The sequence below is a fragment of the Oryctolagus cuniculus genome, chromosome X (genome assembly GCF_051225735.1).
Source record: "Oryctolagus cuniculus isolate XC-2025 breed Fujian yellow rabbit chromosome X, ASM5122573v1, whole genome shotgun sequence".
Taxonomy (NCBI): Eukaryota; Metazoa; Chordata; class Mammalia; order Lagomorpha; family Leporidae; genus Oryctolagus; species Oryctolagus cuniculus.
In genome coordinates this window covers 110,283,759-110,307,630 of record NC_142888.1, presented here as the reverse complement: position 1 = coordinate 110,307,630, position 23,872 = coordinate 110,283,759, and the positions used below count along the sequence as shown (strand labels likewise).

Below are 23,872 nucleotides of genomic sequence, written 5' to 3'. Positions count from 1 at the left end.
TGGTGGGCTCAGCTTCCAAATCAGTGTTATTATTTTGTGTCTCTTGGTGGAAACAACAAGTGATCTCCAAAACAGCAGAGCAGAGGGAGGTGAAAATGCTTTGATAGGGAAGGAAGTGACTCCCACTTCTAAACTTTGGTTCTGGGATCTATGTGATCTAGCTACCGAAGGGGTAGTACCATGAAACAATCAGATTTTACAGCATCCTGTTGTGAGAAGTAAACATTTGGTTTATTTTCAGAGTAAGATGTTTGTCTGTGAGTAGACAACTAGCTAACATAAAAAGCTAGGCTTACATGCACCTGAAAATTCTTAGGCAAACAGGCTGTTTGGGCCCAAACAGCTGAAGCCAAAGTGGAGAAGATTGTAACCCACAGTATTCGGCCAATGAGGAGCCGGGGGGGGGGGGGGGGCGGTGGGACCTACGTGCTAGGAAATAAATAGCTTGCTGTAAAGGACCCTGGGGTATGCTAGCTCACTAGGCACTCGGTCTTGCAAGGTTGTTGATGAAGTCTCGCTTTTGCTGCACTTTCTGAGTGTGTCCTTCGAGTGGATGGATGAGGCTGTTTCTCAAAATTTGTGGGCTTGTCTGGGGTTCCTGTGCCTGGGTGGAGTCAGGGCTCTGATAGAGGGGTAGAAGTGTCCTACCTGATTTTGGGTGGCCTGCTCTGTCCAGGTGCCTCGACTCACCACAGAAGCTTCAGAAAAGCTGGAGAGTGTTATTTGGAGGACAGTGGAGGTGGCAAAGAAATGGAAAAGAAAAAGCAGGTACTGCAGCAACCAGGCAAACTCATGCATGAGCCAAGGTAGGAAAAAATGGACTATAAGCACTGCCTTGGTGGTTGGGTATTTCAGAGGTCAACTGAATGTGAGACGTAGCCTAAGTACACAGTATTGTTCTCCTGTAGGGGAAAGGGCTGGAGATGGACAATGCGGGTCCCGGGGTATACAAGGTACCTCCACTATGGGGGATTGAGATCACAGGGAAACTCGGACACAGAGACCAGTCGAAATGGGGAGTCAGAATTCTAGGCCTAGGGAAGCGGGGTGCTGAAGAGGTTCTTTGACATTCACCCCGGATAGTCCATTGGGGAGAATGTTGGGGTCCTGGAGGGATGATCCTCGGATCAGGAACAAAGAAAAGGGAAAAAACGATTAGGTATTGCTGTTCTACTTGGCCTAAACACCTAATTTATGAACGCTCGGTCTTTTGGCTCAAGTTAAGCTCAGATGATATCACAAAGAAGTTACAAAAGATTGAGTGGAATGAGAAATCAATTGAGGCGCTATCAAGGGAAGCCCAGAAAGTTTTAATGGAAAGAAGAAAAACAAAAAGCCAAAATCATGGTTTCCACTGTAGAAGAGGTAGTTACAACAATTGGATCAGAATCTCCTCTGTGGGGCCAGCTCTGTGGCGCAGCGGGTTAAAGCCCTAGCCTGAAGCGCCGGCATCCCATATGTGCGCCAGTTCTAATCCTGGCTGCTCCTCTTCCGATCCAGCTCTCTGCTATGGTCTGGGATAGCAGTGGAAGATGACCCCTGTACCCACATGTGGGAGACCCAGAAGAAGCTCCTGGCTTCAGATCTGCACAGCTCCGGCTGTTGCGGCCATCTGGGGAGTGAACCAGAGGATGGAAGACCTCTGTCTCTGTCTCTCTCTGTAACTATGTCTTTCAAATAAATAAAATCTTTTTTAAAAATCTCCTTTAAAAAGATGGGGAAATCCCAAATTTCAACAAACAGCTAGGAGGGAAATACAGAAGGGAGCTTCTAAAACTATACGTGGATGTTACAGGTGTGGAAAGACAGGACATTTCAAAAGAGAATGCCCAGAATGGATTAAGTAGACAAGGTAACCTCCCTCCTGACTTTTGATGAAGTTTAGGGTGGATCAGGGGTTCCTTCCAAGTTTATCCTTGATAAACTTTACGATGGGACCTCAAGGGGAAGAGATGACACTTTGGTTGACACTGGGGCTGCTCGTTCTTTAATGCATCATCCAAAGGGCACAGAATTCTCCAGAGAAAAATTGAGAGTGTCAGGGGTAAAGGGGGAGAGTTCCCAGGTTCCAAAAAAAAAATGCTAATCAGACTGTGATCAGAGTGGGGGGGGGGAACGATCCCCTACTATGGGTAAGAGGGTAACAGGAGGATTAAAAAAGTGTACCATTACAAGTTAAACTCAAACAGCTGGGAGAAAACTACCCCATTCCTATTAAAAGGGAAAACTAGAACCTTGCCTGTCACCATGATACCTTAATTCTTCCAGTGAAAAAACCTGATGGGTCCTATAGATGACTATAGAACTTAAGAGCTACAAATCAAGTTGTCCAGGCTCACCGCCCCTTAATGTCAAATCCTCACACCCTCCTTAGTAAGATCCCGTATGAACACAAATGGCTTAGTGTGATGTGTTTAAAAGATGCTCTTTGGACTTGTCCCTTAGACTAGGGAAGCAGAGGTGTTTTTGCTTTTGAGTGGGGAAAATTCTGAAAATGGAAGGAAATAATACTGCTGGACTGTTACTACAAAATTTCACAGAAGTCCCAGATCTATTTGGCCAAGTGTTAGAAAAAGTCTTGGAGCCGACGCTGCGGCTCAACAGGCTAATCCTCTGCCTAGCGGCGCCGGCACACTGGATTCTAGTCCCGGTCGGGGCGCCGGATTCTGTCCCGGTTGCTCCTCTTTCAGTCCAGCTCTCTGCTGTGGCCAGGGAGTGCAGTGGAGGATGGCCCAAGTACTTGGGCCCTGCACCCGCATGGGAGACCAGGAGAAGCACCTGGCTCCTGCCATCAAATCAGCGCGGTGCACTGGCCGCAGCGCGGCGGCCATTGGAGGGTGAACCAACGGCAAAGGAAGACCTTTCTCTCTGTCTCTCTCTCACTGTCCACTCTGCCTGTCAAAAAAAAAGTACGAAAAAAGAAAAAGTCTTGGAACAGTTCCAACCTTTTACAGATACTCAGTTTCCACAATATGTAAATGATCTAATCTCCGGACAGAAGTGGGGATAAAGTGTCAGAAACCACTATAAAGTTAACTTTTGGGAAAAAAATGGATTACAAGTCTCTTAAAAAAGTAAACCACAGTTTGTAGAAAAAGAGGTAAAATACTTGGGACGCTTAGTGAATCAAAGTGAAAAATCAACCCAGAGAGACTATCGGGTATAGAGAGTCTGTTGTTGCCAAATATAAAAAGAATTCAGAAATCTTTTGGGACTGTCCAGTTATTGTAGATTATAGATGAACTCTTACGCTCAGAAGACAAAGGCTCCACATCACAAATTGTTAGAAGACCTCCCATAGTCTCCAGAAGAAATTCAGACAGAAGAATTAAAACGGGCCCTTATTAACAGCACCAGTCCTGGCCTTCCCATTCTTAGAACAGCCATGCCATCTCTTAGGTTAGACCAGGGTGTGGCTCTTGGGGTACTCAACTAGATGTAAGGAGGAAAAAAGACAACCTGTTGCTTTTGTCTCCAAACTCCTTGATCCCATCTCTAGAGGCTGGCCTCAATGTGTACAAGCAGTAGCAGTCACCAACCTGTTAGTGGAAGAGAGCAGAGAACTGGCCTTTGGCAGGACCCTGGTAGTGAGTACTTCGCATTAGGTCAGAAATATTTTAAGTAAAAAAGCTAGGAGATGGCTAACAGACTCCTGAATTTTAATTATGATGCCATATTATTAGAGATGACTTGATGTTAACAACAGACACCTGCCTGACTCCAGCTAGTTTACTATGGAAAAGAAAGGAGAGTCCACATCATAGAATACCAGACTAGGGTCAGACCATTTCTCAGGGAAATGCCACTATCTGACAGGATGAGATTGCTTGTGGATGGTTCATTCCAAGTGATAGACACAGTGATTTTGCTATCATCAATGGCAACAGTCAATTCTTATGTGAGGGTGTATGATTACCTAACAATTGGTCAGCCCAAACCTATGAATTGTATGCTCTCAATCAAGCACTAAAACTCCTTATGCCTAAGGGTGATACATATATCTGGGGATATCTGGACAGAGAGGAGCCTTATAAATAAGAGAAAAGGAGCTGGTGGTTCATTGGGAATTAGTGAAACAAGTTATAGGAAGCCTCTTCCAAAAGAATTTGCTATGGTTCATGTAAATGCTCATCAAAAGGGAAATTCTACAGAAGTTTTAGGAAAAAGACTGGCAGATAAAACTAAGAAAGCCTATCTAGAAGAAGAAATAAAAATATTCAATAGAATGCCACACATCCCAAGAGTCACACTAAAACCCAAGTTTACTAAAGGGGAAAGAGGAATGACACATAATATGGACCACTCTAACTGAAGATAGACCATAGGTGCCCCCTGATGGGAGAGAAATAAGTAAGCTCAGGATGAAGGAATTAATGTCCCATAATATAAGCATGTTGGGTCCCTAGGCCATGTGTGATGCAATACTTAGAGACTATGGGTGGTGTGCAAGAGTCTATACCATTGGCCAGTGCCACGGCTCAATAGGCTAATCCTCCACTTGTGGCGCCGGCACCCCGGGTTCTAGTCCCGGTCGGGGCGCCGGAATCTGTCCCGGTTGCCCCTCTTCCAGTCCAGCTCTCTGCTGTGGCCAGGGAGTGCAGTGGAGGATGGCCCAAGTCCTTGGGCCCTGCACCCACATGGGAGACCAGGAGAAGCACCTGGCTCCTAGCTTTGGATCAGCGCAATGCGCCAGCCATGGCGGCCATTTGGGGGGTGAACCAACGGCAAAAAGGAAGACCTTTCTCTCTGTCTGTCTCTCTCACTATCCACTCTGCCTGTCCAAAAAAAAAAAAAAGTCTATACCATTGCTAAGCAGATGTGTGGAGGTTGTATAACATGTCAGAGGATAAATAAAGTAACTGGAAAACAAACCACAGGATGAAGACCTCCTGGGTAATGGCCATTTTGAAGTAGGCTTTACAGAAATACCTAAGGTGGGAAGACTAAAATACTTGCTGCTAATAGATCGTTTTTCCGGCTGGGTGGAAGTTTTCTCCCTCAAAATTTCCACCATTAGTTTGGTTAGTTTTTAATGAGCTATTTTTCCATTAATTAACTTTTCTCTGGTGTGTATACTGATAAACCTATCAAACATGAGTATTTTTCATATCTCTTACCATTAGCATCTCCTTTTCATGATGTTTTTTATAATTCTCTTCTCTCTGGATATTCCCCATCTGTTTATGTTTTCTACTGAGCCTTTAACATCATATTCCAAGTTCTTTTTTAAAAAAAGACATTTATTTTAAAGGCAGAGAGCTTCCACCTGCTGGTTCACTATCCAAATGACCGCAATGGTCGGAGCTGGGCCAATCCAAAGCTAGGAGCAAGGAGCCTCTTCTGGGTCTCCCACGTGAGTACAGGGGCCCAAGGATTTGGGCCACCTTCTGCTTTCCTAGCCACAGCAGAGAGCTGGATTGGAAGTGGAGCAGCCAGGACTTGAACCGGCACCCATATGGGATGTCACACTGCAGGCAGCGACTTTAACCTGCTGCGCCACAGCACCGCCCTCCCCCCAAGTTCCTTTCATACTTCTAACATCTAGTTAATACAAATACTTCTTGATTTATGATGGGGTTATATACTGATAAATTCAACTTAAGTTGAAAATAATTTAAATTAAAATGCATTTAACATACCTCCCTTAGCAAACATTCTAGCTTAGCAACACAATACACTGTGGAGTATTCTTTCCCCTTAGGACTGTATCTGACTGGGAGTTAGGCTTGCTGTCACTGCCCCTCATCACAAGAGAAGATGAGTCCATGTATTACTAGTCCAGGAAAGGATCCGTATTAAAACTCGTAGTATCAGTTACACTGAAAGCACATCACTGAAATGTGATCCCTGTTAAACATAAGAGTGGGAATAAGAGAGGGAAGAGATGTATAATTTGGGGCATGCTCGGGCTGACTTGCCCCAATTGGTAGAGTTGGAAACATACCAGGGGATTCCAATTCAATCCCATCAAGGTGGCATGTGCCAATGCCATCTCACTACTCCAAGTGATCAATTTCAGTTCACAATTGATCATAATGAAAGGACTAAGAGTCAAAGGGAGCACATAAACAAGTCTAGTATCTGCTAACACCAACCGATAGAATAAATAAAGGGGAGAGTGATCCAACATGGGAAGTGAGATACTCAGCAGACTCATAGAATGGCGGATGTCCTAAATAGCACTCTGGCCTCAGAATCAGCCCTAAAGGCACTCGGATCTGGCTGAAAAGCCCATGAGAGTATTTCAGGCATGGAAAGCCAAGACACTCTGGCAAAAAGATCTCTGTGAGTGAGATCCCAGTGGAAAGAACAGGTCTTCAAAGAGGGAGGTGCCTTTCTCTGAAGGGAGGAGAGAACCTCCACTTTGACTATGACCTTGTCTAAACAAGATAAGAGTCGGAGAACTCAAGGGGCTTCCATAGCCTTGGAAACTCATAACTGGTGCATAGGGAGATTACTGATGCCATAAACAGGAGTGTCAATTGGTAAAGTCAACAACAGGAGTCACTGTGCACTTACTCCTCATGTAGGATCTCTGTCCTTAACGTGCTGTACACTGAGGCTTAATGCTATAACGAGTACTCAAACAGTATATTTCACTTTGTGTTTCTATGGGGGTGCAAATGACTGAAATCTTTACTTAATGTACACTAAACTGATCTTCTGTAAAAAAAAAAAAAAAAAGAAAGAAAGAAATTATCAATTCCCAACTTGACTCTCACTGGGATTAAACATGACAATAGGTCTGATCTGATTTCATCATCATTTAAAAAAAATCATCTATTATTTTTCACTTTATGTTTTTGTGTGGGAGCAAACTGTTGAAATACTTACTTAAGGTATACTAAGCTGATCTTCTGTATATTAAGATAATCGAAAATGAATCTTGATGTGAATGGAAGGGGAGAGGGAGTGGGAAAGGGGAGGGTTGTGGGTGGGAGGGACGGTATGGGGGGGGGAAGCCATTGTAACACATGAGTCGTACTTTGGAAATTTATATTCATTAAATAAAAGATTAAAAATAAATAAAATAAAAAAAAAAACACTGAAAGCACATCACTTGCACATCATTGTGAAGTCGAAAAACTAAGTTTAGGGGCCGGCGCCGTGGCTCACTTGGTTAATCCTCCGCCTGCGGTGCTGGCATTCCATATGGGTGCCAGTTCTAGTCCTGGTTGCTCCTCTTCCAGCCCAGCTCTCTGCTGTGGACCGGGAGGGCAGTGGAGAATGGCCCAAGTGCTTGGGCCCTGCACCCCATGGGAGACCAAGAAGAAGCACCTGGCTCCTGGCTTCGGATTGGCACAGTGCTAGCTGTGGTGGCCATTTGGGGTGTGAACCAATGGAAGGAAGACCTTTCTGTCTCTCTCTCTCACTGTCTAGAACTCTGTCAAAAAAAAAAAAAAAAAAAAAAAAAAAACTAATTTTCACCAGTTTCAGTAGGGGAACATCTGTATCTGAGTTTGGTTCTGTTGAATGCTTCTTAACAGTTTGAGTTTTTTTTTTTTTTTTTTTTTTTTTTGTTTTGTTTTGTTTTGTTTTGTTTCTCTGCATCTCATCAATTTTGGTTGTCAGACATTTTAAAAAAGAGATGCTTCATAGGCTGAGAAAGAGGTAAGTAATATTTAAGCCTGGAAATGCACACACGTTTATTCTGCTAATATTTTAGTGTGGGCAGTTAGGATTAATCTAGTCAGGTGTTGTGCTGGGTATTGGATTTTGCTGTAATTCCTGGTATATCACTAGCTTCAAATTCCACCGGCACTGCCTTGTGCTTTATTGAAAGGCCACACGGTTGTTGGGTTTTCCTCGTCATTCTTGGTCCACCTTCAGATTTAGGATTTCCCTATGAATCTGTGCCTTACAGAAGCTCCCCATCGAATGCTTTGTTTGCTGTCCCTAAGAAGCATACTGCTGCTGCTTGTCAACATTCTTAGCTTAGTTATGAGGGAGATAGGACAGGTCTCTATTTTATTTTTTTTTGCAAGACAATCGGAAAACAGTTATTATACTGGATGTGTATGTCCTACTATTAAAAAAAAAACAAATTTGCTGGTGCCATAATTTATTTGAACCTGTTTCACTGGGACAGACTCGTGTTCCATGCTATCAGTGTAATTTCCGGTTTGATGAGCTTGTCGGTACTTTTACTCCTACTTTGAAAGCCTGGTGAGGAGTTCAAAGTAGCACACGGCATCAGATGCCATTTATTGTTCCATTATAAATCATGGGACCCAAGAAGGAATGCTAAATTGACAAGCAAAACCGTAAAATAAGGGGGCGAGAAGTTCACTTCTTTCCCAAGCGACTGGCACAGAAACGTGTGGTCGCACAGTGGCAGAGGAAGGACAGAAAGGAAAGCCCTCCTGTTTTCTTGTTCCTCCTCAGGCTTAGGCAAGCCCTGTATCTTCGGTGTTCTACCTTTCTCATGATAGGAATCTGTAATGGCCTGAGTCCTGACGATAGTTTCCTTCTCCTCACTTCTCCATAGACTTTAATTTTTGTTCCCTTCACCCAGCAAGGGCAGCTAGTGATCTGTGCCATGAGGACAACAGGATCTGAAACATTTTCCCCATTGTAGCACGTATAGGGCATGGTCTGTCAATGGCTTCATGCCTATCCCTTGGTGGCTGCTGCTCGGCTCTCCTAGGTCCTCTCCAAAAGAGGATCTCTCTTCTGTTCTCCTACCCTCTCCTCTGTGTGATGGATCCAAGTAAATGATTCTAACCGGGAGGGTAAATTCCCTTTACGTCCAGGCTCCTAGGAGTCCTGTATTCCCCTGCTACCACATCTTTTGCCTTTCACAATTCATTAAGATTTTAGCTGAATTCTAAATACCAGCTTGTATGACACGACACTTTTCTTTTGACTTGGCCCCCATAAAAGCAAGAGCTCACATCAACATTAATCTTGGATATGTTTGTTTCTGCTTAGATCCAGGCTACTTGCCAGCTCTCTGCTGTGTTCTGGAAAAGTTATGACTTTGTAGATTATCTAGCATTTTCTTGTCATTAGTGTAGTAGTGATGCTATTTCCTGTTTTCTACATCCTAAGTGGAAGCTGCCTCTTTTAATGTTACAGCTGATAATTATTACATCTGCAAATGTAGTTATATATTTTTGTAGTTATATATTTTCATATAATTCAAATGAGAATGTTATTTCAGGTAGTTACCATTTCTTTTGCACTATACTTATTCCTGAATATCTAATATTTCCTTTCTTATAGAGTCCCTTGATTATGAGAGTTTATTTTAGTGTTTTTGTAAAGCAGATGTGCTGGTCACAAAGTCTCTGCATTTTCCTTCATCTGAGAAGTGTATTTTTGCTAGCTGCAGGATTCTGAGTTGACTTTGTCACTTTGGCACTTTATAGATGCTTTCCCACAGCCCCCAAATCTCCATGTTTTAGGATCTGAATTGCCTAGTTATTAGTATCAGTTTTTCCAAGTATGTAATGAGCCATTTTTCTCCAGCTATTTTCAAGACATTATTTATTTTGGACCTGCAGCAGTTTGACTATAGTGGATCAATGTGAAGTTTTCTTTGAATATTTCCTTTTCAGAGACAGCTGGTTTTTTTTTTTTTTTTGAGTTCTTATAGTATATTTTGCCAAAGTTGAGGGCATTGCTTCTTCAAATATTTTTTTCTACCCCAATAACTTTCTACTTTTCCTGTGACTCTAATAACATCCTTATTAGAAATATTACCTCAATTTTTTATCCTTTTCAGAGTAGGTTATTTGATTGCCTTATCTTCATATTCAGTATTTCCTATTTTCTTATTGAGTGCAATAAAATATTCATTTCAAGTTCAAATTAATGAACATTTTAGAATTGAAAATTTTAAGTGTGTTGTCCTTTACCTCATGCATAATATTTGCAATAGCTGCTTTAAAGTGTTAAAGCATTGGGTATTTCAATGTCTGGATCATCTCTGGGTTACCATATGTTAATTCCCTTTTCTTTCCAGAATGGGTCATGTTTTACTGGCTCTTCGTATGTTAGTAATGTTGACTTGTACCCTGAACATTGTAGTTATTTTGTGAGACTCTGGCTTTATAATAATCCTTTGGAGAATGTGGATATTTTAATTTTTTAAAGATTTATTTACTTATTTGAAAGGCTGAGTGCCAGAGGGAGAGACAGAGACATCGTCTACTTGCTGGTTCACTCCCCCAAATGGTTGCAACTCCAGGGCTGGGCCAGGCTGAAGCCAGAGCCAGGAGCTCAATCTTGATCTGCCACATGGGTATCGGGGTCCAAGTATTTGAGTCAGCTTCAAACTTCTTTCCTAGGCACGTTAGCCGGGAGTGGAATTGGAAGTGGAAAAGCTGGGAGTCAAACCCCCACTCCCACATAGGATGCCATCATTGCAATCAGTGACTTAACCCCACTGTACCACAGTACCAGCCCTTGAATGTTTTTAATTGTATCATTCAACACTAGCAGAGTCATACCATAAATTCTGACTGTCCTTCCATTAGAGATGGTTTCCATCTAATGTCAGTTCTCAAAAATTATAATAATACTAGTTTGGGACTATGCCCTGCCTGAGTGGTTCAGAGCTTAAGGCTGAGCCAGAGTTCATAGTCCAGATGAAGGGATCCCCTTTGCTAACTTTCCACCATATATCTTCACCACTTTGGCTCCTATGTTTTCATCAACACTTATTATATGATTTTAATTCAGCCATCCTGGTGGGTTTGTAGTGGTATCTCTTTGTAGTTTTGATTTCCATTTACTGATAACTAAAGATGCTGAACATCTTTGTTTATTGACTTTTGTCTACTTTGGGAAAATGTCTATTTAGATCTTTTACCCTTTTTCAAATTGGGTTATTCTTTTGTCACTGATTTTTTTTTAAATTTTTTGACAGACAGAGTGGACAGTGAGAGAGAGAGAGACAGAGAGAAAAGTCTTCCTTTGCCATTGGTTCACCCTCCAATGGCTGCCGCGGCCGGTGTGCTGTGGCCGGCGCACCGCGCTGATCCGATGGCAGGAGCCAGGAGCCAGGTGCTTTTCCTGGTCTCCCATGGGGTGCAGGGCCCAAGCACCTGGGCCATCCTCCACTGCACTCCCTGGCCACGGAAGAGAGCTGGCCTGGAAGAGGGGCAACCGGGACAGAATCCGTTGCCCCGACCGGGACTAGAACTCGGTGTGCCGGTGCCGCTAGGCGGAGGATTAGCCTAGTGCGCCGCGGCGCCGGCCCTCTTTTGTCACTGAATTATAAAACTTCATGCAAGTCATCTTCAAAAATTCACAGAAAGTAATTAATAAAAGTTATGCATGGATTTCAAAAATATTTTCATCAGAATTTAACTTTTAATTCCATTTCCCCACAAACCTTTTAAAGCACTACTGTGTATTTTAAATATAAGTCCCTCATCAGACAAATATTTTCTTTGATTTTTGTCTGAGTTTTCATGATCTTGTTAGTGTCTTTTTTAAAAAGATTTATTTACTTGAAAGTCCGTTAAACAGACAGCAGACACAGAAATCTTCTATTTGCTGGTTCACTCCCCAAATGGCTGCTATAGCTGGAGCTGGGCCAGGCTGAAGCCAATAGCTGGAGGCTGCTTGTGCACCTCCCATGTAGGTGCAGGGGCCCTAGCACTTTGACTGTCCTCCACTGCTTTACCAGGAACACTGGCATGGGGCTGGATTGGAAGTGGAGCAGCTGAGTTTGAATCAGCACTAATATGGGACGCCAGTGTCATAGGTAGTGGCTTTACCTGATGTATCGCAATGCTGGCCCCTTTAGTGTCTTTTGAAGTGTAAAATTTTTAATTTTGATAAAGTCCAATTTATCAATGTTTGATTGTTGCTTTTCATGCTTTTGCTATTATATCTAAGAATCTATTGACAAATCCAAGGTCAAAGATTTACTCTATGCTTTCTCTTGAATTTCAAGATTTTAGTCCTTACAATTAGGCCTTTGATCCATTTTGAATTAATTTTTGTATATACTATGAGGTAGGGGTCCAATTTCATTTTACGTGTGTCTATATCTATATGTCTGCCTCTCTTCCAGTATCACACTCTCTTGATTATTACGGCTTTTTAGTAAGTTTTGAAATCTGAAAATGTCAGTCTTGCCACTTTCTTCTTGTTTTGTTCAGGATTATATAGGCTATTCTGTTTCTCTTCCTATTCCATGTGTATTTTAGAGTTTCGTTATTTATACAAAGAAGTCAATTGAGATTATGGCAGGCAATGCACCTTCCCCTCTCTCTCCCCCCACATACCTCTCTCTCTTCCCCCTCTAACTCTTTCAAGTATTTTTTTTTAAAGTTAGGTATTATGTTCTCACATATTATAGTTGAATTATCTATGTCTTCATTTTCATTAGCTTTTGCTTCCTGTATTTTGGTAATATGTTACAGGGTGTATATGAGGGGTCTTCCAAAAGCTCATGGTAAGTATTTATTATGAAAAACTGCCTGGATTTCACAATTTTTATACCAGAATAAAGTTAAGTTTTAATTCTACTTTTACACAAACTTCCTGAAGTACCATCTTATCTTTATAATTCTCACATCTTCATGATTGACCATTTGCTATTATAAAATGTCCCTCTTTGTCTCAACATTTTGTTTTAAACTCTATTTTCTCTGATACTACTATAACCACTCCAGTTTCCTTATATTTACTGTTTGTATGATTTATAATTTTCAGTCCTTTTACTTTTAAATCTGATTAATTTTCTATGAAGAACATATTCCATAGTTAGCATACAGTTTGGAATCATGTGTTTCTTGTTAATCTAGTCTGACAATCTGTTTTCATTGGATTGTTTAATTCATCCACAGGTAGTAGTTTGTGGTATTTTATCCAAAATTTATAGCTGGCATTATGTTGGAAAAGCTGTTTGGATTTTACTCTGCTTTTGTAGTCCTGAATATTCTTGTTTTTTATTGAGTAAAATTTACACACAAGGAAATTGCCTAATCTAAAGCATATAATTTATAAACTTTCAACAGATCCATATATACATCTGTGTAACTAAAACACTAAGATATAAAATAATATCAACCCATAAATTCCCTGTATGTATCTTTCCATTGAATATCTGCTCCCAGCGTACATCTAGATAACCCTACTTATTATTTTCACAATTATGAGAAACTTATTAGGAGCTGCTTGCATCTAGTTGATTTTTTTTCTGAAAAAATAACGTAAAATTTTATTACAAGTGAAGTGCTTTAAAAACCTCAACCAGATTTAAAGCAAGTTTAAAACTTTTAAAGGTGTATTTAGAAAAAAACAGGCTTTATAAAGACAAATCTGTCATTACCCAAAGGACATCTTGAGGTAAAAATCAAAAACCCAGATCAGTTACATGGTCACCAGGCTAAAAGCAAGTGCTTAAGGTTTCCAACTGCAAACTTCTGTTCGTTTCTCATTGCTGGAATTTCATAGTCATTTGTACTTGTTGGATGACTAAACCAAAGGTTGTAGAGATGGTACTTCTACTTAGTGGCAAAAGCAGACGGATTCTCTGTTGGCGGGGCAGCTGCTTATGTCTCTTTGCCACCTTGTGTTGAGGGTTTTCTGGGTGTCTATGTTGGCAACCGAGGTTGCAGTTGCATGAATGTTCAGGTGGCCGGTGACCTTGGATCTCATCTTAATTTTCCTCACCTTCTTCAGTGCTATCCCCTCTAGGCTATTTCTGATGAGAATTCCTTAGGAGCCAAGGTCTGTAACCCCCAGAAACAGTCTTTCTGGTCTACCTTGTTCTTTTGCACCCTCAGCTACTTCTCTTTGCACTTAAAGGCTGATCGGAATGTTATGGTTACGCCCACAGCTTCTCTGCATGTGTGTGTGAAGCTGGGATCCTTCCCCTGCATGAGGTTTGCAATAGGTGGGTTCTGATTCTGAATTGTTTGCCCACCTTCATTATTATGATAATTCTCTTGGCAACTGGGTGGAGGCCCCCTAGGTTAGGTGGTATGAAAAATAGTTAGTTTATTATCCTCCCATAGGACCTTGTAAGCTTTGCTAAAAATCAAATCAACGGTCAAACACTCTGTCTCCGATGCCATGATTATTATTCACACACAGTCTGGAGTACAGATACCTCCTTTGGTGTCACTCCCATGACCAAGCCTTTTTTTTTTTTTTTTTTTTTTTTTTTTTTTTTTTTTACAGGCAGAGTGGACAGTGAGAGAGAGAGACCGAGAGAAAGGTCTTCCTTTGCCGTTGGTTCACCCTCCAATGGCCGCCACCGCCGGCGCGCTGCGGCCGGTGCACCGCGCTGATCGGAAGGCAGGAGCCCGGGGCTTTTCCCGGTCTCCCACGTGGGTGTAGGGCCCAAGCACTTGGGCCATCCTCCACTGCACTCCCGGGCCACAGCAGAGAGCTGGCCTGGAAGAGGGGCAACCGGGACAGAATCCGGCGCCCCGACCGGGACTAGAACTCGCGGTGCAGGCACCGCAGGCAGAGGATTAGCCCAGTGAGCCGCGGGGCCGGCACCTCTCTATTTCTTAGACTGGAATATTTAACTGTTCTTTCCCTACCGTCCTTCTGATGACGTTCTTGTCTCTGTGCGGTGGTGCCACGCTCGGGGTCCTTGGCGGTGCCATGCTCGGGGTCGCAGCGCTGAGGGAGGGGCAGTTGGCGGTGGGGGCGTGGCGGGGAGGGGCGGGGAGGGTGTGGAGGGCGCTGTGGCGCGTCGGCCTCAGAGGTCACAATTGGGGTGATGGTGAGTAGGGCTGACAGACTAGAGCCTGCAGAAGGAGCTGGCCTCCTCCCAGGGTATGATGGTAAGTGAGAGGGGCAGCTGAAGCAAAGGGGTTGTTCAGGATTCCCTAGGGTTTGCTTTGAATTCCTGTTAGCAATTGAACTTCCAGATGCCATTCTGATCACCTTAGTTTACCTTTTCCTGTTCTGGAATTTATGTAGATATCATTGACATAGAAGTTGGCAGTTTTACCTTTTGCTTATAACTTTGGTGTACAGTAATACAGGGTAAAATGTAAAGTTTTGTTTCCTTACACGTAAGGAGACTGCTGATGTGACACAGCAGGTTATGGGAGTCTCTGGTATCACAAATTGAGTAGCGGTTCCAGTTTGGTCTATTGCATTCCCTATTATTATATTCAGCTCCCTATTACTGCCCTTGGGACCCTGCCACCCATGTGGCAGGGTGAAGTTCCTGGCTTCTGGCTTTGGCTTGGCTCAGCCCTTGTCATTGGGACCATTTGGGGATTGATCCAGCAGATGGAAGATCAATCTATGTGTGTCTGTAACTCTGCCTTTCGAATAAGCAAAATAAGCTTTAAAAATGTTAGTAAACTGGATAAGATGCATTAGTTTATTAATATTTTGCTTTTCATGAATGAACTTTGATCAAATATAACCATTTTGTAAAAATATTTTTTAAAGCTGGAAAATAGTCAAGTTACCAGGATTTTTATATTTGTTTACTTATTTTTAAAAGATTTATTTATTTGAAAGTCAGAGCAAGAGAGTGAGAAATAGATATCTTCCATCCTCCGGTTCACTCCACAGTTGGCTGCAATGACTGAAGCTATGCCAATCCGAATCCAGGAGCCAGGAGCTTCCTCCGGGTCTCCCACGTGGATGCAGGGGCCCAAGGACTTGGGCCATCTTCTACTGCTTTCCCAGGCCATAGCAGAGAGCTGGATCAGAAGAGGAGCAGCCTATATGGGATGCCAGCACTGCAAGCAGTGGCTTTACTTGCTATGCCACAGTGCTGACCCCTGACTTTTATATTTAAATCATGAAAATTGTTATTCACTCTTTTATATAAAAGTTTATTTTGTACTGTTTTCATAGCCAAATTTGCCTAGAAAATTAGTAATTTTCTGTTATGATAAACTTATTTTCAATATGAAACTTATGTACACATATTTGAGTTAAATCTCTTACATATTTACTCAATAGTGTATCACTTAAGAAAAAACTTGTTTATGCTAAACAACTATAAAAGTACAGCATGTAAAATTGTGTGGCGCAATGTTCAGAAAAATATGCATGTTGGAAATGATCTAAAGAATAAAGTAGTTACAAGTTTGGCTAGGAAAACTTTGAAGTTGTTATCTCTCTAATGCTGATGTTATTAGAACAAAATTACCATCAAATTCAGACTTAAGAATCTTCTTTGAACTGTGAGTAAGAAAAAATGAGGAAAGATTTTAGAAATTTCAGGAACTATTGAACATAAATGTGAACACGAAAGAAGAGGCTATTTAAAATAAATTTTAGGAAGCTTACATCCTGAGTGTCAATTTCTGATAAAGTAAAAATGAATTTAATAGAGCATGGGACTGATGAAGAACAGATTTTTCACATCTTAGAAAATCTATTTTATTTGGCAAAGATTTCCAAATTACTTTTAAAAAATCTCATAATGGGCTGATGTACTGAGGCTGACTCATTTACTCCAAATAATCCTTATTTTTACTCTACAAATGTTTTAGCAATAATATATCAGGAACTAAAGTTAAATAACTTTTATTTGCATTAGCTTTTTGAAAATTATCTTGGGTTTTCTATATAGACAATCACATTATCCGCAATTAATGGCAAAAATATCTCCAGCTTTTTTTTCTTTTTTTTTTTTTTAATTGAATGAACGCATTTTTACATAGATACAGCTTTAGGAATACAGTGGTTCTTTCCCTCATGCCCCACCTCGCTCCCTTCCCACCTCCCATTCCCTCTCCCATCTCCTTCATTATGAATCATTTTTAGTATGACTTTATATATAGAGGACCATCTCTATGCTAATCATAGATTTCAACAATTTGCCCCACTCCCCCACACAATATATAGAGTACAGTTTGGGGAGAGAATTTGCAGTTGATTCTCATAACCTCGTTTTTTGTGTTCAATTTCCTAGCAAGCACCTCCAATATAATGTTTAATATTAGTAGCCAGAGAAGTTATTGTAGTTTTAGTCCTATTTTTAGTGACAATAAATGTTGCCATTTGATGTGATTCTCAAAGTTTTTGTTAAATGTTTTCCATTGATTTAAGAGGTTATTAGGTATTTCCCTCTAATACTTCTTTTTAAAAAATTTGAATGGTTTGACATTATCAGAAGCTTTTTCTGAAAGTATTGATAGATCACAAGGTTTTTGTTTTTTAAATAAAGATTGACTTAATCTGAAAGAGGGAGAGACAGAAATATCTTCAACCCACTGGTTCATTCTCCAGATGGCTGCAACGACTGGGGCTGTGCCAGGTGGAAGCCAAGACCCAGGAGTTCTATCTGGGACTCCCAGGCCAATGGCAGGGGTCCAAACACTTGGGCCATCCTCTACTGTTTGTCCAAGGCCATTAGCGAGCTGGGTGCGAAGTAGAGCAGCCTGGTGCCTGCCAGCATCACAGGTAGAAGCTTAACCTGCTAAGCCACAATGCTGGCCGCCGATCATAGGGTTTGATCCACTGTTCTGTGTATCACTCAGTGTTCTCACACCACACACTATGCTTAAGGATTTATTGTAGACTGTTTATGAAAGAAACAATTTTCCAAAGAGTGAGCCAGTAAGTGATGATACGACCCAGAGTCTAACAACAGTTGGAAGCATTATTACCACGATGCATAAAGGTTCAAGTAGAAGGAACAATGTTACTAGAATTAGAAAAATCTGTATTTGTGGGAGGAAGGTTTCCTGTGGAAGTTTAACTGTAGATAGGGGAATACAGACATCTTTTCCCCAGAAGCATTTTACTTAAGGTATACAAACTTCATGCATTCCATAATTTAGGAACATACTGATTGTCCCAATCCAAGCCACACTCCCACCCTTCCACCTCCTCCCTCTCCTATTCCTATCCTTATTTTTCACTAAGATCTATTTTCAATTAACTTTATACACAAGATTAACCCCATAATAAGAGTTCAAATAGTATGAAAAAACCTGTTTCTCAACAGTCGAGAAGAAGGCTGCTCAAAGTCATTGCACCTTAAAGTGTCAATTTCATTTCTATAGATTACCTTTTAGAAACTCTGTTGGTTAACACAGATCAAGAAGAACATATGGTATTTGTCCCTTTTCGACTGGCTTATTTCACTAAGTATAATGTTATCCAGTTTCATCTTTTTTTTTTTTTGCAAACGACAGGATTTCATTTTTATTTACAACTGTGTAGGATTCCATAGTGTGTGTGTGTGTGTGTGTGTGTGTATAAAATCTCCCATGATTTATTTATCCAGTCTTCAGGTCATGGACATTCGGGTTGATTCCATGTCTTAGCTATTGTGAATTGAGCTGCAATAAACATGGGGGTACAGATAACAATTTCATATACTGATTTCATTTCCCTTGTGTATATTCCCAGGAGTGGGATGGCTGGGTCATATGGTAGGTCTATATTCAGCTTTCTAAGGTATCTCCAAACTATCTTCCACAGTGGCTATACCGTATACAATATTCCTATTCACTTTAGATTTCTTTTGTACTTTTACTGGGAGATTTTCTGCCTGCACCTTCTTCATAGCGATGACCCTGTATCTGTGTATTGCACATTCTTGAGTATCTTTTGTAAGGCTTTATGAGTGGTGACAAATTCTTTGAATTTCTGTTTGTTATGGAAGTTCTTTATTTCACCTGCATTCATAAATGAGAGCTTTGCAGGGTACAGTATTCTGGGTTAACAGTTCTTGTTTCTCTCAAGACTTGGACTATCTCGCCATTCCCTTCTAGCCTGTAGGGTTTCTGATGAGAAGTCTGCTGTGAGTGTCATTGGAGATCCTCTGAGAGTAATCTGGCCTTTCTCTCGTGCACATTTTAGGATCTTTGCTTTACTGTGGATAATCTGACTACAATGTGTCGTGAAGATCTTTTCTGGTCACTTCTATTAGGAGTTCTATGTGCTTCCTGTACTTAGATGTTCCTTTCTTTCTCCAACTTAGGGCAGTTTTCTGTAATTGTTCCACTAAAAAGGCCTTCTAATCCATTCTGTTCCCACACTTTCAGGAACTCCTAAAAGCCATATGTTGGGTCGTTTGATAGCCTCCCATAAATCTCCTGCACTGCTTTATAGTTTTCTAATATCTGCTATTTTTGATCTGACTATTAAAATTTCCAGAGACTTGTGTTCTAACTCAGATATTCTTTCTTCTGCCTCACCGATTCAGTTGTTTAGGGTTTCCACTGCATTTTCTGATTTGATCTGCAAAATTCTTCATTTCAAATATTTCATTTTGATTTCTCTTTTTTTGAAGATTTATTTATTTGAAGGGTAGTTAGAGGCAGAGAGAGAAAGAGATAGAAAGATATCTTCTATCTACTGATTCACTCCCCAATTGGCTGCAATGGCCAGAGCTGGGCTAATCAGAATTCAGGAGCCAATAGCTTCTTTTGGGTCTCCCATGCGGGTGCAGGGGCCATCTTCTACTGCTTTCCCAGGTCATAGCAGAGAGCTGGATCAGAAGTGGAGCAGCCAGGATTCAAACCGGCTCCCATACAGGATGCTGGCACTGCGGGCGGTGGCTTAACCCGGCCCCATCCAGGGAGCTATCTAACCGACCTTGACCATAGCAGGGGTGGATGAAGCAATGGACTCTTATTTATAAGGACTTGTTTTATCTGAAGGCCTTTTTACAATAGAGGCTCCCCGACACACACACTTTGTGACTTTGTAAGTCTGGAGCAAAAATCTAACAAGCAAATTGAATAGAACAGGATCTAGAACATAAAGATGAAATCATTATTAGAGTACCTAGAAAGATACCTAAACTAGGAGGAAGTTTTCTCATGGAGAGAGGCATGTAGGCCTGGCTAGATATATGTGAGGCTCAAATCTATCTATCTCATTGGATGGGATACTGGAACAGATATAAGAAGATGTGAACTTCTTTAGGGAAAACTTGCTGTTGACTCTCATTACCTAGCTGGCCTGGGAGAAGAGCTGGCCAGAACAGGAGGTTAGTATAGAATAGGTGGCATATCTAAAAGGAAGATCATAGTCCTGCCTGTACTGATCCTAGGCCTTCCCCTCAACAGTGATGCTCATCTTGGAAGCTGGGCAGAATAAAGGGCTTTGTCTGTTATTTATTTGAAAGAGTGTTACACAAAGAGAGAAGGAGAGGCGGGGGGGGGGGGGGGGGGCTTCCATCTGCTGGTTCATTCCCCAATTGGCCACAGCGGCCAGAGCTGCGCTGATCTGATGCGAGGAGCCAGGAGCTTCTTCCGGGTCTCTCATGTGGGTGCAGGGGCCGGAGGACTAGGGCCATCTTCTAGTGCTTTCCCAGCTATAGCAGAGAACTGGATTGAAAGTGGAGCGGCCGGGACTCAAACCGGCACCCATTTGGGATGCTGGCACTGCAGGCTTTACCCGCTGTACCACAGCATCAGCCCCGTAAAGGGCTTTTTCAACTTGGAGCTAGCAGGGTCTGTGGTTTTAACCTGCAAGCCCTTCAGCCCCAGGGCAGTTCCACTTATCCAGCTCTTGACAGAATTTTGTAGAGGCTGGTTTTCTTCAGTACAGCTATTTGCCCAATATCCTGGCTTTCCATATCAAAACCTGATAGTATGTGGGGTGACTGGCCTCACTGGGTCTCTTCGATGCCAGAACACTGTTATAAAAAAGAGTAAAGTACTACACAGGCTATGTAGATAAATCTCAAAAACAGCATGGTAAGTGAAAGAAACCAGACATAAAAGTCAACTATTGAATGATTTCAGTTACAAGAAAGCTTCAAAATACCCAAGTCTATAGTGACAGAAAACAGATTGGTGATTTTCAGGAGATGGGGATCAAATTGGCATGAAGGGCTTATTAGGCTTATCCCTTCTGGGGCCACGAGGATGTTTTTGGACTACTTAGAGATAGTGATTGTGCACATGTAAATGTACTAAATGCCACTGACATGTTTGCTTTAAAGTGGTTAATTTTATGTGACTTTCACCTCAATAACAAGGCAGCTTCTCAGCAGATTCTGGTGTAAGGAATTTAGAGTTCATAGGTATAAGATCTGTACTTAGTTTTTTCTCAACTTAAAAGCCTCTGAGAAATTCTTAAGAAACCAAATCAGAGCAGACCAGACCATGTCAAACATATCCCCTTACTGTATAAACGGGCTTGTCTAATTCGATCAGTTTATCTTAGTCTCTCCACCCCTCCAGTTTTCTGTCCTGGTGGTTTCTTCCTGCTTATCTTGTAACATGGTTACCATGTGGCTTGAAGTCCTGGCTCTGAGCAGCCCTAGGGACTGCTAGATTGCCGAGTTTGCAGTTTACCAGCTTTGTTTTCAACATATAGCTCTAGATTGCAACAGCTCTGACCTTTAGGAGACAAATAAGTATTAGTGTGTTTCCACTGAATTTTGCAGAACGTCTCCAACCTTAATACAAGTGCAAACCTTTGAGTACAAACTTGGATCCTTAGAACGATGTCCATTCCAGTGCTAATTTAGTGTATCCAATATGCCTGCGCACCCCAATGCCTCTCCATACCCCCCCACCACGTAGCAGCAGGAGAGAGCCCATTAGGGTCAGAGAGAGGGTAAGAGGGCCAGAGAAGGCACCGAGGAGGTGGCGTTTGGCTTGCACTCTGTTGAGTGGGCAAAGATGGAGGGAAAGAACATTCTAGTAATTAGAAACCACACACAGGGCATACATACTCCGATACAGAAATTTAAAGCACGGATGTTGGTGCTGGAGGGTGAAGTGATTAAACTAGTCTCGCTTTTTTCTATCTCTTCTTGCCATTGTATTCCTCAGTCCTCTCACCACTCCGTCCAGTGCCACCACCCCTCGATCCTCCCTGTTGGCAAAACACTCTCCAAACTGCCCGTGCTCTGGTAGTTATTCATTCTGCACTAAAGTGACCGTATGACTCCTCATTTAATATCCTTAGTGTATACGTGCAATTGTAAGTGAAGGTGTTTTTTCCCCTCCAGATACTGCCCTAACATCGCTTCTTTTCCTCTTTGTGAAATATAGGTGCTGTGGTGGGGGGTTTAAATTCCCCCCAAAGACCAATCAGGCTTCCGTCAGATGCAAAACGCAGAAACTACAAGAACTTTCTAGAAACCGGCACCAATATACAGAAAGCTTCAGAGCGCGCTCAGCACCTTATTTGAATTCATTGCCAGAACCAATCAAGAAGTGTGGTGCTAGTTACTTTATGGTGGTACGTTTACCCTCCACATTCACGTCTCGTGAAAATTTGCCGTAAGTGTAAAAACTCCAAGCGCAAGTCTGTCCCACCAATAACCAGCGAACACCTGGATATATGCAGATTTTCAAATTACAGGGAAGCCAGGAGTAGACAGTATCCCTGTCAGTCATTTAGCCGCAACCAATTGGGACCTTGGAAGGCAGGGCCATAGACAGTACAAAAGGAGCCCGCCGGCTCAAGTTGAAGTCTATTTCTTCGGGGGTCGCGAAGTGGTCTTGCAGCAGGGCGGCGGCCTCAGCTGTGAGCTAAAGCAGCGTTGGCTCCTGCAAGCTGTCTTAAGGTTAGTTTGCTTCCGATAGATACTTGTAGTGGGCTTTTAACGATCAGCTCTATGGAATGGAATATTATAATTTATTAATATGTTAAAAGTTTGGCGAACTTTGGATTTATAGCAAGTAGTTTGCACAAGATTGTGCTTTATGTTAAAACATAGTGACTTCAGTATTTTGTTTAAATGCTGGTTTTGGTTCCTTCATGTCGTTTTAAGATACCAGGGTGTTCTCAACTTCAAAATATAGAAATAGGTGGCGATTTGGGGGGAGCAGGTGCTGTGGCTTCCGGAGAGGTGATTTTTGCCTTTTATATCTTCAGGTGTTTCTTGTCACCATATTGTTGAAATTTTGGTTTCTGGCCCCTCCAGTTTGACTACTTTTTACTTGAAAAGGAGAAAAGTACGCGCGGAGGGATGTGCGTGGGATTCCCACCGCGAATGGCTCCTAGCTGCCTTTGAGTGTATTGTACTGTTCCTTTTTTATATGTTAAATGTAGGGAATCGCTCCCTTCATGTGCTGACTTTTAAAAAAGCTAATTTTCCATTTGGGGTGGGCATTTACCTCACTGGTTAGCATGTTGCTTGGGACGTGGAATTTGGCGCGCAAACCGTTAAGATGCCGCCTATTGGACCGCCTACTTTCCCTCCCTGCTCCCAACTCTTGCTTCCTGCTAGCGTGCGCTATGGGAGGCAGCAGGCGTGGATTGGGTCCCTGCCACCCCTGGGGGCTGGGATGGGGAGGGCTTCCCGGGCCTGTCTGTTGCAGGCATTTGGGGAGTGAACCAGCAGGTACGCGCTATTTCTGCTGGGCTCGGTGCTCGCTGACTATGTCTGGAGTATACTCTGGTGCGCGCTCTCCCTCTTGAATTTTTAAAAATATTTTTAAGCCGGCGCAGCTCACTAGGCTAATCCTCCGCCTAGCGGCGCCGGCACACCGGGTTCTAGTCCCGGTCGGGGTGCCGGATTCTGTCCCGGTTGCCCCTCTTCCAGGCCAGCTCTCTGCTGTGGCCAGGGAGTGCAGTGGAGGATGGCCCAAGTGCTTGGGCCCTGCACCCCATGGGAGACCAGGAGAAGCACCTGGCTCCTGCCTTCGGATCAGCGCGGTGCACCGGCCGCGGCGGCCATTGGAGGGTGAACCAATGGCAAAGGAAGACCTTTCTCTCTGTCTCTCTCTCTCCCTGTCCACTCTGCTTGTCAAAAAAATTTTTTTTTTAAAAAAAGCAGTTGGGTCACATCGGGCATTATTTCTTGATGCCTTTCATTGAAGTGCTTCTGCATTTTCAATAAATTGTTGATTTTTAACATACATTTTTGTTTAAAGATATTTTTAAAAATAAACATGTTGGAGCAGTGGCAATCGCCCCTCTCTTCCCCCTCCTCCCCCCTCCATCCTCCTTCTCCCATTCTTCCCCTCTTCCTCCCCCTCCCCTCCCTCTCCCTCCTCCCCCA

The 23,872-nt window shown here is 42.4% G+C and overlaps 1 protein-coding gene across 3 annotated transcripts in view; it reads left to right on the top strand.

Moving 5' to 3' along the window:
- The first annotated feature begins 425 nt into the window (after positions 1-425).
- Positions 426-23,872, top strand: part of LOC100344862 (uncharacterized) — a 31,573-nt gene continuing 8,126 nt past the window's right edge. The window contains exons 1-3 of one of the 3 annotated variants that reach the window (XR_016228021.1): positions 426-499; positions 677-806; positions 1,501-1,683. Coding sequence is in view for 2 of the 3 variants with exons in the window: in XM_089324359.1 (XP_089180485.1) it covers positions 558-579; positions 677-806; positions 21,915-22,104 (342 nt within the window). In the remaining variant the exon portion in view is untranslated. Of the gene's footprint in view, positions 580-676; positions 807-1,500; positions 1,684-21,914; positions 22,105-23,872 lie in introns of those variants that run through there. The other 2 variants (XM_089324360.1, XM_089324359.1) reach the window with 2 other exon arrangements.